Source organism: Epinephelus moara, chromosome 20 (genome assembly GCF_006386435.1).
Source record: "Epinephelus moara isolate mb chromosome 20, YSFRI_EMoa_1.0, whole genome shotgun sequence".
Classification (NCBI taxonomy): domain Eukaryota; kingdom Metazoa; phylum Chordata; class Actinopteri; order Perciformes; family Serranidae; genus Epinephelus; species Epinephelus moara.
In genome coordinates this window covers 57623-71962 of record NC_065525.1, presented here as the reverse complement: position 1 = coordinate 71962, position 14340 = coordinate 57623, and the positions used below count along the sequence as shown (strand labels likewise).

General features: G+C 39.9%; 1 protein-coding gene across 1 annotated transcript in view; it reads left to right on the top strand.

Moving 5' to 3' along the window:
• Positions 1-14340, top strand: part of pard6a (par-6 family cell polarity regulator alpha) — a 204554-nt gene that overhangs the window by 179872 nt on the left and 10342 nt on the right. The window contains exons 3-5 of the mRNA XM_050072269.1: positions 2872-3161; positions 8495-8620; positions 13879-14078. Of these exons, the coding sequence (XP_049928226.1) occupies positions 2872-3161; positions 8495-8620; positions 13879-14078 (616 nt within the window). The remainder of the gene's footprint in view (positions 1-2871; positions 3162-8494; positions 8621-13878; positions 14079-14340) is intronic.

The window sequence follows — 14340 nt, the reverse complement described above, 5'->3', positions numbered from 1 at the left end:
AAGCCCTGTGCGTGCAAAGCTCAGATTTTACGACCGCGCGGACTCCGCTCCGCGCACCAGTGACTGCTCGGCATGTATTTTTCACATCGCGGGGATTTTTCACGGACATTTTTACAGGAAACTACAATGCAGAAGTGCGCTCGACTATGAAAGCCCAAATGACTGCCCAAATGACATTCCTCGCGGTGTCTGCTCCGCTTATAGTACGCCCGAGTATGTTCACTAGGATAAAGTATCAGCGTAAGCCAATCAGAGGCAGCGATTGCATTCCGTACACAAGCACACAGAGAGAGAGAGAGGGAGAGAGGGAAAAAACACACGACTTGTCGACTCCTCCCGGGGGGTGTCGACTTGTGCCACTGACGTCGACACGTCGACAAATCAGCTTTTCTGTTAATGCCCTAGTCGGTAAGGAACAATTTGATCATGTAAAGGCACTGGTGATGTGGTTTAGTGCCCCTCTGACACATTGCACTAATGATTGGCTCACCACTGTGACTGAATAGCAGCCTTTCCTGTACTAATGTCTGTCAGTATTTGCTAGATTTCCTGGCTGTTTGTTTGATTTTATTTTTGATTGTTGTGTTATTTTGTTAATGATTTTCATCTTTTTAAAAAGCAATAAAAATTTTAATTACGAAAAATGAAAATGGAAACAAATAGCATGGGGAGGAATAACAAGGTATAAGTAGTGAGGTGTGGTCCTGCTGCCAGACTTAAGCCAACTGGTAAACTAAAGTTTGCCCCAAGGACTGTGCCACGACCAAGCGGTTTGTAAAGGTTTAATAAGACAGGGAAGTACAACATGTTGAGGAAGTATAAACAAATTTGAAGATGGGGATGAACGTGGGGCAGGAGGCTGTCCATTGATGCTGGTCTGTGATGGATGTATGAGGGCCAGGGAGGAGGAAATGGTTACAACTGTTGCAGATATGAGAGTGAAATTAGGTGACCAGTGGGAAGGCTGTGCTGATTTACTTTGCAGGAGTGAGAATGAGAGAGATTCTGAAGTATTGCTCCATGCTATTTGCTGCAGTGACATTACTCCTCTTACAGCATTACCCTCAGCAGGAAACTACTTGCTTGCAATTTACCAAATCTGCCATGTAAATAGCAGTGCACCAGGTGCAGGTGCACCTGGCTTATAAAGGGAATTGGAGATCATACTCTGATTGGTTGACTTCAAGTCATGCCCAACACTCACATGATTTTGCCCCATTTTGCCTTACTTTGCACCAGGATTATGTGCCATTCAACCTGCAAAAGTTGAGTGAGACATGCCATAAATGCACTTATGCTATGCACTTAAGACCATATGCTGTACACTGTTTAAATAGGGTCCTGGGTGTTTTTGCAACTTTAGCATAGGATTGTGATGTTCATTACAATTAACACATTCCACCTGTTTATAATTCTAATATATCACGCTTGGGTGAGGACAAAAAATAAACAGGGCAGAGCTGTCTTGCTGCGTTATTGACAAAGCCCTCCAAAATGCTTTTGCTTCAAGTGTCCGTGAATAGCAGTTGTATTGCTTTGAGAAGCCATTTACAATTTGTGGATGAGGTTTTTCAGCTGCAGCTTGTTGTGTGGAAGCATCTATGCTTTGATTGGGCGCAGCTTATTTTATTGCAGCTTCACTTCATCGATTGTATCGATAAATTGGCCCAACCCTAACTGCTGGCATTGAAATTTTTCCTGACATTAAAAGTGGGACAAAATATCAATAAGAGATTGTATCGTATTATTTCCTCTTGTGATGTTAGTGATACACTGGTGCCAAATACTGATATTTTTATTAAAACATGCAGGTCCTCTAAACAGATTCCCCTGCCACTTTGACTTATCAGAGTCTTTACCTTATGACTCCTCGTAGTGGGGCTTACCAAATGAATGGGGGTAAAGTGAAAGGAAGTTAACTAACTTACAGTGAAGAAGAAACTCACAGGAGGAGATGCCAGACAGTGCAGACAGCAGGGGAAAACAAATCACGAAGCACCGTCATCTTTTAAGTCAAGTCAAGCTTTAACACACAGTTGGGACAAACAAAATTGATCAAGACTATGCTAGTACATAGGCAACCAACCCAATCACCAAAATAAATTTTGGGATTGTATGTTTTACAGACCACAGATATGTTTGGGCTTATATCTCAGCTGCTGAAGTCTTGCCAAAAAAAAAAGTCTTGGCTCGAAAAAAACATCAGCTTTTGGTGGCATGACTGATGCTGGAAATGCAGCCCATGTCTCGCTAGAAACCACCAGCTTTAACAGGCACAATTAAAGCTGGAAATGTCCCCAATGTCACACTCAAGAACACTCGCTCTCTGTGACACAATTAACACTGGACATGCAGCCAACATCTTGCTAAAGAACTCCTGCTTTTGGTGGCACAATTGATGCTGGGAATGCCACATGCATCCATTTCCATCCGTCTATGTTGGGCTGAGTCACAGGAGCAGGAGGCTGAGCAATGCTTTCCAGCTCCTCCTGAGGGATCCTCCCCCTTTTTCTAAGACTTAGCCAAGCCACCCTACAGCAGTACCCCCCCTATGGGATGCAGTCATAATATTTCTTCAAGTCCACAAAACACATGGAGACTGGATGGGCAAACTCTCATCACCCCTCCAGCAGCCCTGCAAGGGTAAAGAGCTGGTCCACTGATCCACAGCCACGATGGAATCCAAATTGCTCTTCTTAAATCTGAGGTTTGACTATTGGTGACTGACTTAGCTGTCAAGTGATAGAAACTTGGCCAGTTTCCCAGGCTGTTGAAATATTTCTTTAAGTTAATTTTTCAATTATAAATCATGAATTGTTCAAAAGCACCAATAATAAATAATGAACTTCTCTTTCCATCCTCTCCTTTTAGAGGATGAACCGGTAGTTTTTGCCACCAACTCCCTTCAGAGGCGTAAAAAGGGGCTGGGCTTAACCGGACTGCGCACCACCGGCTCAGGCTCCACTCATTCAAAGAACAAACCAGGGCTTATGATTGGCCTGCCACAAAACTTCAGACAGATCTCATCCATTATTGATGTGGACATCTTACCTGAAACACACCGACGTGTACGACTCCACAAGCACGGTACCCACAAACCACTGGGCTTCTACATCCGTGATGGGGTTAGTGTTCGGGTGACACCACAGGGCGTAGAGAAGGTAAGATGTATTTTTATTTCATTTTAGATAATTCCACAGACATATCACCTTTCAAGCTGACAAACCTGATGATAAATATCTGAGTCAATAACATACCTTCTCTCAGACTTTCTCTGAAAATCATCCTTTACTATGAAAATACATAAGCAGAGAGAAAAGGCAAGTCCAGCAGAATTATTGTTTATCTTTGAAAATGTTACATGACAGTTTAAAATGGAAAATGAAACATTTGACACATTTTTGGCTTGCCTGTCATGAATCATGGCACTGACCTGAATATCAGAACTGAATTATGGAACTTGTTGAAATGTTTTCATGGGAAACTGATAAAAAAACAAAAGGTCACACCATTCCAGATACTTTTTTTTTTTTTTTTTTTTTACTGTTTCTTCAGATGTAATGGAGTGGTCCTCCATCTAACTATAATGGAAATAATCTCTGTATGTATTGATGTGTGTCCTACGCATATCCCACCAACCATTCTTCCAGTGGTTGGTTGCATTTGCCAGGTATACAGTGCCTTGCAAAACTACCCCCTTGCTATGCAGCCAGGTCTTATTTAGGGGCATCATAGCAAATGGGCAAGCACATATCCACGTACCACTTGTAACTACACCAATTTTGACTATTTTGTGTTGGTCCATTACAGAAAATGCAAATAAATGAAAATCCATATAAATCACAGGTTGTAATGCAAAAAAACAGGATAACAGCTAAGGTGGGTGATGTACTTTTGCAAGGCTAGCAAGGTTTCTGTGGTCATGAAAAACCTGGAAAAGTCTTGGAAGTTTTAAATAGCAATATCTAGGCCTGGGAACGTTTTGGAACATTATAAATATACGCAGAAAGTTGAGGAAAAGTCATGGTAATTTGTTTCACAAATACCTGGATAAAAGAGTATATGTGGTCTAGTTAAGATCATCTGAAAAAAATCTGAATTAGCTTAACAGATCAGTCACGTCACTTGACGTTCTTTGCGGGGGTAATGTCAACCTGAGTCAACCTTGTTCTTTAATGAGATGTAAGTTCACGTAATGCGAAGAAAATGTTGACTGGATATCGTCTGGTGTCGTCTGGCTTTAGTGGGATAAGTGTAGGGCATAGCTTGGTACGGACCAGAACCTGGGATGTGCAAAATGTGAACTGTGTGTCGTAAATCGGTCAATGTTTTTAACATGGGAGAGGCAATGACACAGCATGTCACACCCGCTGCCAGCTGCAGTGCTTCTCTTTTGTCCACCACCAGACAAGGGACCATTTTGGGTCATTTTTGGGTACTGTTCCAGAAACGGAATACTAACTGCATTAGAGGTGGGTACCAAAACCCAGCTGGCCGCGGGGGTAACGACTGTAGTATTGATAAAGTCTGACATTACTGGTACTTTTATCGGTATTTTTTTTAACACAAACGACACTGACTGAAGTCAGTGAACAGCAGAGAGGCTGCTGTGAATACAATAAACAACATTCACTACTGTAAATGCAATAGAACCTTAGCGAGTTAAAAGCAGCATGTCGGCTGTGTATATTGCCAGTTTTTCCGTAATAACTTGAAACTAGGGCTGCCCGCTGGGAGTGAAAGATGCCAATCATCAGTTGGAGACCCCTCAGTCAACTAAGAGTCTTAAAGTCTTGCGGGGTTTTTTTTGTTGTTGTTGTTCTTTTTTCTTTTGTTTTCCTTTGTCAGTGCGCAGTGTATTTCCCGGGATGTTTCAGTTCTCAAATTTAGTTACAGAGTGAGCACTCCTCACTTTATGATCCATCGTTAGCTTAATCAGCATGCATTAGCTCAGAGGGCTTCTTTGGCCTGTTTCCTATATTATATAAATTTCACTGTCACCCAGAAAGACTCTCCAAAGCCTGTTGGAACTCAAACTCTATCTTGAAAAAAAAGAAAATGAGTATTTGAATATTAATTAAACAGTCAAATCTGATTCGACTTACATAGTTCTGAGTCAGGTACAGCCCAACTTATAATACCGAGATAGCACACATACATCTGGCTGATGTCGGCCCCATGTATCAAGTTTAGATCGTTAAGACGTAGCATGGAGAGCATTTGCTCATTGCTAATACGTCGCCGATACGTCGGCCTTTAATCAAAAATGACTACCACACGACGTTCAAATGATCAATAAAAGAATCTGCGCTCAGTGGGCGCTCCTTCTATATTAATATTTAATTAATTTTATTTAATTTTTAATTTTAAATACTTTATTAATCCCCCTGAGGGGATCCATATTTGGTCCGGACGGGGACTCGAACAGGCGACCCTCTGGTTCCCAACCCAAGTCCCTATGGACTGAGCTACTGCCGCCCCATTCATATGCTTAATTAATTACGACCTTTATTTACTTAGGTCGGACCTTTCAAACTACAAATTTATTCCAATTAGCTTATCTGAAACCAACTGCGATGAGATGCTGCGACCTGCGAGCTCAGTTCCAAACATAGACCGCGGAGATGAAATTCCGCCTTCCGTGGCGACTTCCGTATGTGGGCAGGTATGGGCCGACCCAAAGCCAACGTAACAGAGACGTTTGATGAGCTGGGACAAAAGAGTATTAAATTTAAAGATACCCGCCCATGCGACCAACGCTTGTCAGACGTTATAAATTAAGGGCCGATGTGTCGTCCTTAGGCCGACGTCGGCCAGATGTATGTGTGCTATCTGGATACTAATATTATTACTTTAGGCAAAATACCAATGCTCAATAAATCCATGGTCTGCTTTATTACTGCCGTAGTCACATCAAAGCAAGCGACCAACACAATTATTTGGGGATGAATACCTCCACTAAGTGTATTTCATCAGTGTATTGTGAAAAGCACTGACTTTGGTGTTGTTAGGGGTAGATTTAGTCATTTGGGGCAAATGTCATCTTGCTTTACTTTTCACCCTTTCTCTCACTGTGAATGTTACTAAGTTGAAGTTCTGCATCTAATTTTTGGTAGCACTTTTTATGAAGACCACGTCTATAATGCATCATAAGGCCATTCATAGTGAATTATAATGCATTTATAATGTTCTGTGACTACACTCATAAAGACACATAATGCTTCCTGATGCACTATATCAACAGTCATAAAACATTATAGATCTGACTTGAAGTGTCTTATGGATGCTCTTGACAACTAGAGGTTGACTGATGGGGCTTATGATGCATTTTGAATATCTATACTCACCTATACACACTTAACACGCTTCAATATCACTCTACGTGTTAAGTAAAGTACGTTGATATATCAATAATAATGCATGCTTCATCATAGTGTTTCATTGTTGGTGCTCAGTAAAGTGTGATGCATTTTCATGTATTTAAAAGAATCCATGATGCATCATAAGTAATTAATGTCTATCATACACTAGAATAATTTGAAAAACTTTTAAAAGACTTAATTCTGACACCCTTTCGCATCTTCAGACTGTGTCATGAGTCAGAGAGTTTCCAATCACAAAATACAATTTTACAAAAACTCTTGCTGAGTCACTATTTGCAAGACTGTTAGCTTCAAAAAGAAAAAAAAAAAGTGGACAGAAATTGTTGCAGCCTGTTACTCAGAGTGGTCCATCCTTAAACTAGTCCATACCCATTGAGTGCACAGTTGCCCACGTACAGTTTCACATGGTGTGTGTTTGGGATACAGGTTATAGGAAATTGCAGATTAAATAGTCAGCTGAACCCATTAAGAAGAGCAATGTATTCAGACAGAGTTTTTGTGAATTTGATAGTACGATTGCTCATCTACAGCTGATGTCCGTTTGAGGTGGATACATATATTAACGCGCTTGCGCAGTAACTCGTGGGGTGAATGCATACAATTCAATTAAAAGCGACTTTGTAAAAGAATATACTAATAGTGTAATTTTTGGAAAAAGTAGCTTTGTCACCTTCTACCCATGCCAATCCTCAATGCCTATGTGCAGTTTCACATAGATTGACCACGTCAGTGAGTAGAAAAACGTGGGACAGACAGAATGAATGACTGACAGAAGAACACATTGACAGTTTCCGTGATTATGTACAGCATACCGTGACTGTCATACCAAAAATTTGAAAAAAACCCCAAAATATTCAGCCACAGGGGGAGCCACAGCCATCAGTCACATTTTAGCCATTTTTAAGCATTTTTCTGTTGTTATAGCCCCACCCAGTTGCCAATTAGAGTTACATTTCTCCAGTCACATTGAGGCATCCTGTTCTACTTATCTACCAAGTTTAGTAAAAATCGATATGGCGGTTAGGCCTAGATAAGAAATTAGCTCTCTAGCTCCCCCATTTTGTTTTATCGGGTCAATATTGGAGGGGTTCCCTCAGATTATGTGTGGTCATATGCCTACAAAGTTGCGTGGTGATCGGTAAAACCCTTTATGTGTGGTCATATGCCTACAAAGTTGCGTGGTGATCGGTAAAACCCTTGAGATGTTATACACCTCTATGTGATGAGCCACGCCCTCCACAATATTCATTGTCTTATAGAAGCTCAGTTTTAGTAAGTTTTCCAACTTTTGCCAAGAGGGAACTTTAGATATTGGTCCCTAGATTATGTTCACCAAGTTTCATGCAGATCAGTCAAACTTCCTAGGAAGAGATCGATTTTAAGTGTTTTTCAAAAAGCTCAAAATGGGGGAAAATCTATATAACCGGAACTTATGGGTTCTTGAGGGTAATTTGTTCTTCATGAGGAGAGGCATCTCTGTGCAAAGTTTCATGTCTCTACGACATACGGAGCATGAGATATGCCCATTGAAAGTTTGTAATTTCAATCGGTTACTGTAGTGCCCCTTTGGCCAACTGATGTAATTTTGCATCATTCACATCCTCCCATTACCCTCTACCACTGTGCCAAATTTCACATGGATTGACCAAGTCAGTGAGGAGAAAAACGTGGAACAGTCACACACACAGACACACCCACAGACACGCAGAGTTTAAGATATGAAAATTCATCCCCTGTACAGTTGTCATAAAGGGGGGAAATAAGCTATAGAGACCAAAACTATTTTTTGTACCATGCTGTAAACATGTTTATTTCTGTTGTAAAGTTGGACATTTTAACATTGGGGTCTATGGGGATTCACAGGCCTCTTGTGGCCAGCCGCAAGTGGTCTTTCAAAATATTTGAAGTTTTTGGCACTTCCATTGCTTTATTTTTCTTCCCTGGATGTTGCCTCTTGTGGGAGGACTACAGAAGTTTTTGAAATGAACACAGTTTATGTTTCTGCAGTCGTATGGTAAACCAGTATCAGGAAACATACCTAAAAAAGAGGGCTAATGATAAAATAATACAGCAAATATTTGGACATATTTTCCTTTTCCATACTCCCATAGGTCCCAGGGGTTTTCATTTCTCGTCTGGTACGTGGCGGGCTAGCAGAAAGCACGGGGCTGCTGGGAGTTAATGACGAGATCCTGGAGGTCAATGGCATCGATGTAGCAGGAAAATCTTTGGATCAGGTAAATTTAGTGTTCAAAATTAACCCTCTCCTGCTATTCCCATTCATTTTGTGCCTACTGTGCATTGTAGACACATATGCAGATATAGGAGCCCTGTCTGCACGGTGAGTGATTGGTTCACAGATCTATGTCATAAGGAAGTAACAGAGTTTATGGAGTCCCGCTGCTAGTTCTTGTTCTTAGGACAAGCTTAGGGAGGATTAGGTGTGTTTATCTGTCACCTGTTTTGAGGGGTTTTGTTGTGGGGAATTGGGGTGGTAGGTCCTACAGATTCACTTTTATTTTTATTATTGTTTGTGTGTTTTTAATGCTACTTCCTTCTACAAGGCATTATGTCATCTCACCATATACTTACAAGGTTGATTATGGCTAATACAACAAAAAAAGGGTTGTCTTGTTTGAGATTTGTCTCTTGGAATGTTAAAGGGATCAACGGCCCAGTTAACTGGGGTAGAATATTTTCCCATTTAAAGCATCTTAAAATGGAAATTGCTTTCTTATAGGAGACACATTTGATCGCTAAGGATCACCATAGGTTAAAGGCTCCGTGGGTTGGCCAAGCTTTTCACTCCAATTTTAGTAGTAAAGCAAGGGGTACATAGATTTTAATACATAAAAAAATACAGTTTAGCCCAACAAATGTCATAGCTGACCACCAAGGCCGTTTTGTTATAGTCTCAGGTTCCTTTAATAATGTATCTGTTGTTCTTGTCAATCTCCATGCACCCAACTGGGATAACAAAGCATTTATTGGGAAAGTAATCTCAGTTTTACCAGATCTAAGTTCCCTCCATTTAATCTTAGGGGGTGATCTTAACTGTGCAATAGACCCTTTGTTAGACAAATCCTGTCCAAGGCAGGATCCTCCTGCTAAAATGGCTAAAGCAATTTCATCATTTATGGATCAAATAGGAGGTGTGGACCCATGGCGCTTTCTTTATCCTGATAAAAAAATATTTTCCTTTTACTCTCAGGTCCATAAAACATTTTCAAGAATTGATTACTTTTACATTGATAATTATTTTCTTCCTGCTGTCGATAATATAGAATACTCAACGATAGTGGTATCTGACCACGCTCCATTGCTACTCGACCTTTCGTTTACACTCTTACAAAAAACACGCCCCCCCGTGGAGGTTGAATTGCACATTGCTGAACAATGATGGATTCTGCAAAACAATTTCAAAAGTAATTGACAATTTTCTCATAACTAACAAATCTAATCTCATATCCCCATCTCTACTTTGGGAGACATTAAAGGTGGTAGTCCGTGGAGAGATTATATCTTATTCTGCGAGACTAAATAAACTTAAAAAACAAAAACAAGAACAGCTCATGGAAAGCATAACAGAATTGGACAGAAAGTTATCAGTATCTCCATCCCCTGAATTAGAAAAGGATAGACAAAACCTTCAAATGAACTACAACTTACTGTCAACACAAGAAACTGAAAAATTACTCTTCCGATCACGTGGATTTCTTTATGAGCACGGTGAGAAGGCAGGACGTCTTCTGTCTTGCCAAATTAGAAGCCATTCAGTATCCCAGCAAATTAAACAGATTAGAACCCCCTCAGGTGAACTTACTGTAATGGCATCTGTCATTAATGAAACCTTTAAAACATTTTACTCTGAATTATATACTTCACAATCCCCAACTGACAAAACAAATATGGTGAGTTTCCTGGATAACCTGAAATTTCCACCCATATCTTCTACTCAGAAGTGCGAAATGGATCAACCTTTAGAAATTCGTGAAATCGCAGATTCAATTAAACTAATGCAAAGTGGCAAGGCCCCTGGCCCAGACGGCTATCCTATAGAGTTTTTCAAAGAAATTGCTGATAAATTAACCCCCCTCCTTTTAAACATGTTCAGTGACTCTCTGGACTGGGGAGCCCTGCCTCAAACTCTCACCGAGGCGTCAATAACCTTATTACTAAAACCGGGTAAAGAAGATTCTGATTGTGGTTCTTACCGTCACATCTCTCTTTTAAATGCTGATTATCAGATTTTAGCTAAAGTACTGGCCTTGCGACTTGAATCGGTTATGCCAAGCATAATTTCACTCGACCAAACCGAGTTTATGAAAAACCGACACTCTTTCTCCAACATCCATCGCCTCCTCGACATTCTTTTTTCTCCAGCATCCAGGGAGACACCAGAAGTGGTGGTCTCCCTGGATGCGGAGAAAGCATTTGATAGGGTGGAGTGGAGTTATCTGTTGGAGGTCTTGGAGAGGTTCTGCATTGGGTCTAAGTATACATCTTGGATTGCACTTTTATACTCTTCCCCTAAAGCGTCCGTAAGCACTAATGGGATGAAATCCCAATATTTCACACTTAGCAGAGGAACTCGCCAAGGGTACCCTTTGAGCCTGTTGTTGTTCGCCGTGGCAATCAAACCTTTATCTATTGCACTTAAATCGGCCAGTTTTAGTAAAGGAATCCACAGATGTGGTTTGGAACATACACTTTCCTTATATGCGGATGATTTATTATTGTTTATTTCTGATCCGATAACAACCATCCCTAAGACAATTGAATTGTTAAACAGCTTTGGAACATTTTCAGGTTATAAATTGAATTTTTCAAAAAGTGAATGCTTTCCTGTAAATAATTTAGCCCTTGTGATCCCTGATGTGTTTCTTCCATTTAAAATGTCTAAAAACAGCTTTAAGTATTTAGGTGTGCATATCTGCCGTCAGATCTCTTCAAGAACAACTTTCCACCCCTAATCGACAAGCTTAAATTAGATCTGGAAAGGTGGAACAATTTACATCTAACTATAGCAGGCAGGGTAAATTGCATCAAAATGAATGTGTTTCCACGCTTTCTGTATCTTTTTCAATGTTTGCTGATTTTTTTACCCAATTCCTTTTTTCGTATAAACTAGTTTCATCTTTTATATGGAAAAGCAAGACTCCCAGGATAAGGAGAGAGTTTTTACAAAGGCATAGGTCCGTAGGTGCACTGTCACTCCCTAACTTAAGACTCTACTATTGGGCAGCTAATAAACACAAAATGACTCTCTGGATCCAAGAACCTGAATTAAACTGGTGTAAGCTGGAAGCTAAATCCTGCTCTACCTCACTTTTAGCTCTGCTTACATCAAAATTGCCCTTTCGATCATCCCAATTTACATGTAACTCAATTGTTGTCTCCACCCTTAAAATTTGGTTTCAATTTAGAAATACTTTTGGACTCCAGGGATTGTCCAATCACAGCCCCATTCACAATAACCATCTCTTCCTCCCTCCCAGCACAGACTCCGCCTTTTCTCTATGGCAGAGATCAGGCCTTGTCAAGCTAAGGGACCTCTATACAAACAATGTCTTCGCTAGCTTCAGTGAACTATGTGAAAAATTTAAACTCCCAAAATCTCACCTATTCCGATACTTCCAGCTCCGTAACTTTGTTAAATCAAATAGCACCTCTTTCCCTAATACTCCCCCTAACTCAGTAATTGACTCAATTCTGGACATCTCCACAAATCAGAAAGGCCTTATCTCAAAAATGTACACCTTAATCTCTCATCTTAGACAGACACCTCTTGATAAAATCAGAAAACATTGGGAAGTAGAACTTGGCAGAGTTATAGATGACAGTGACTGGGACTCCTTGCATTAACTCGAGTAAATAACAGTACATCTTGTGCCAGGCTTAATCTGATTCAATTTAAGGTTGTCCACCGTACTTATTTTACCAATTCTAAACTCTCCAAAATGTATTCCAATATCGCAGATACATGTAATAGATGTCACATGACACCAGCAATCATGACACACGTTTTGGTCTTGTCCCCATCTGCAGGACTATTGGACAGCTATTTTTAAACATCTTGCAGAAGCACTAAACATGAAGTTGACGCCATGTGCAGAAATGGCCATTTTTGGAGTATTATCAGACCCTCAAACAATTAGGAGGAAGTGCAAGTTAGAATCACCTTTGCATCCTTATTAGCACAAAGAAGAATTTTGTTGGAGTGGAAGTCACCATTGCCCCCAAAGCTTCATTGTGGCTTAAGGACCTCATGCTGTACATAGACCCGGAGAAAATTAAGTATAATCTGAGGGGGTCACCTGGAAAATTTGATTCTGTTTGGGACTGTATGATTAATTACATAGCTAAATTAAAGACACTACAGGACAAATGAAATCCTCACCTCTGACAATCAGCTTGTCACCATATTTTATTTTCTTCTCTGCCCTTTTTTTTTTCAATCCATCTACAATGCTACTTCTCTGCATGTTGTTATCTTTTTTATCTTTTTATTTGTTCACCTGCTTATGATAAGAAGGAAGGATGTGTATTATTTCTTGCCTTTACTGATTTGTAACAAGCTTATGTAGGACCAAGAGTGGGGGGGGGTTAAGTGTTTATATGTTGTCGTTTTTGGAAAAAAGAAAAAGTCCTTATTTGCCATTGTATTCACTTTTGCCTGCCAATTGAATAGAAAGAATTATTTAAAAAAAAAAAACAATTTAACCCTCTTTGAGATCCAGCTGAGATTTTAGGTGATGTTTTCTTTTTTTGTTTTGTTTTACATTAAGATTTTTTGCAGGGTTACTAAAAGCAGATCTTGTATTGTGTCATAGTATGCAGTTATACAAAGCTTTTCTTAGAGTTGCTATATTACTGTAAATTAGTTCAATCATTTAAAACTTGAAAAAGAAATAAAATATCTTTTGTTTCTTTTTGTTTCTAATTCAACAAATCAAACACTTGCAGCATTGACCCAAGGCTGATTTAATGACAATCCCAATTAATGGATATCAAACACTAACTGAAGCTATCAAATTTCTATAATCTTAGTGGATTTATGTGCAAATGTTAGCTATTGGCATGAAACATATTGGATGGAAAGTGCAGTGATGTTTAAGAGTGTGCCAACAAATTACTGCTAATACCTTTTATAGGGTCATTCGCCTTGGAGCTCTGGAGCCATGTCTGATTTTTTTCATTTCAGTTATAGCATTTTGATTAAATGAATTAAGCAGATCCAACATGGTTCTTCCAAAAGTTATGTTGTTACAAGCACATTTTGATTGCAATGATAACAATGTATATCAGGGTGCTTTGATTAAGTGTCAAAAGAGGAGTAAAAGATGTTTCCAAATTTCATATTTTACAGATTTAAAGAAGGGAACTGTGAATCATGTGACTACCCTTGTCTTTAATAAACAAATCCCTGAACTGTTTTTTTTTTAAATTTTATTTCTCTTCCTTTGGAGCTAAGACCATCTGCATGTCATTGCAGGTTACAGACATGATGGTGGCCAACAGTCACAACCTCATTGTGACTGTCAAACCGGCTAACCAGAGGAACAATGTGGTGCATCGTGGGAGTAAAACCTCAATGGGCAACTCTGGTTCTGTGGGCTCAGCTGGATCTACTGGCTCTGTTTTGTCACATGACTCACCAAGCCCCGCCTCTCAGAGCAATCCTATTACTGCAAGGTATGACATGGACAGGACAGAGGACCTGCTTCTTGCACAGTAGAAACTGAAACTAAAAACACAGTGCCAAGGAAAATCCCCCCCAAAAAAGACCCAAAAGTAGAAATAATATCAATCAATCAATCAATTTTATTTATAAAGCCCAATATCACAAATCACAATTTGCCTCACAGGGCTTTACAGCATACGACATCCCTCTGTCCTATGACCCTTGCAGCGGATAAGGAAAAACTCCCCGAAAAAAAACGGTAGAAACCTCAGA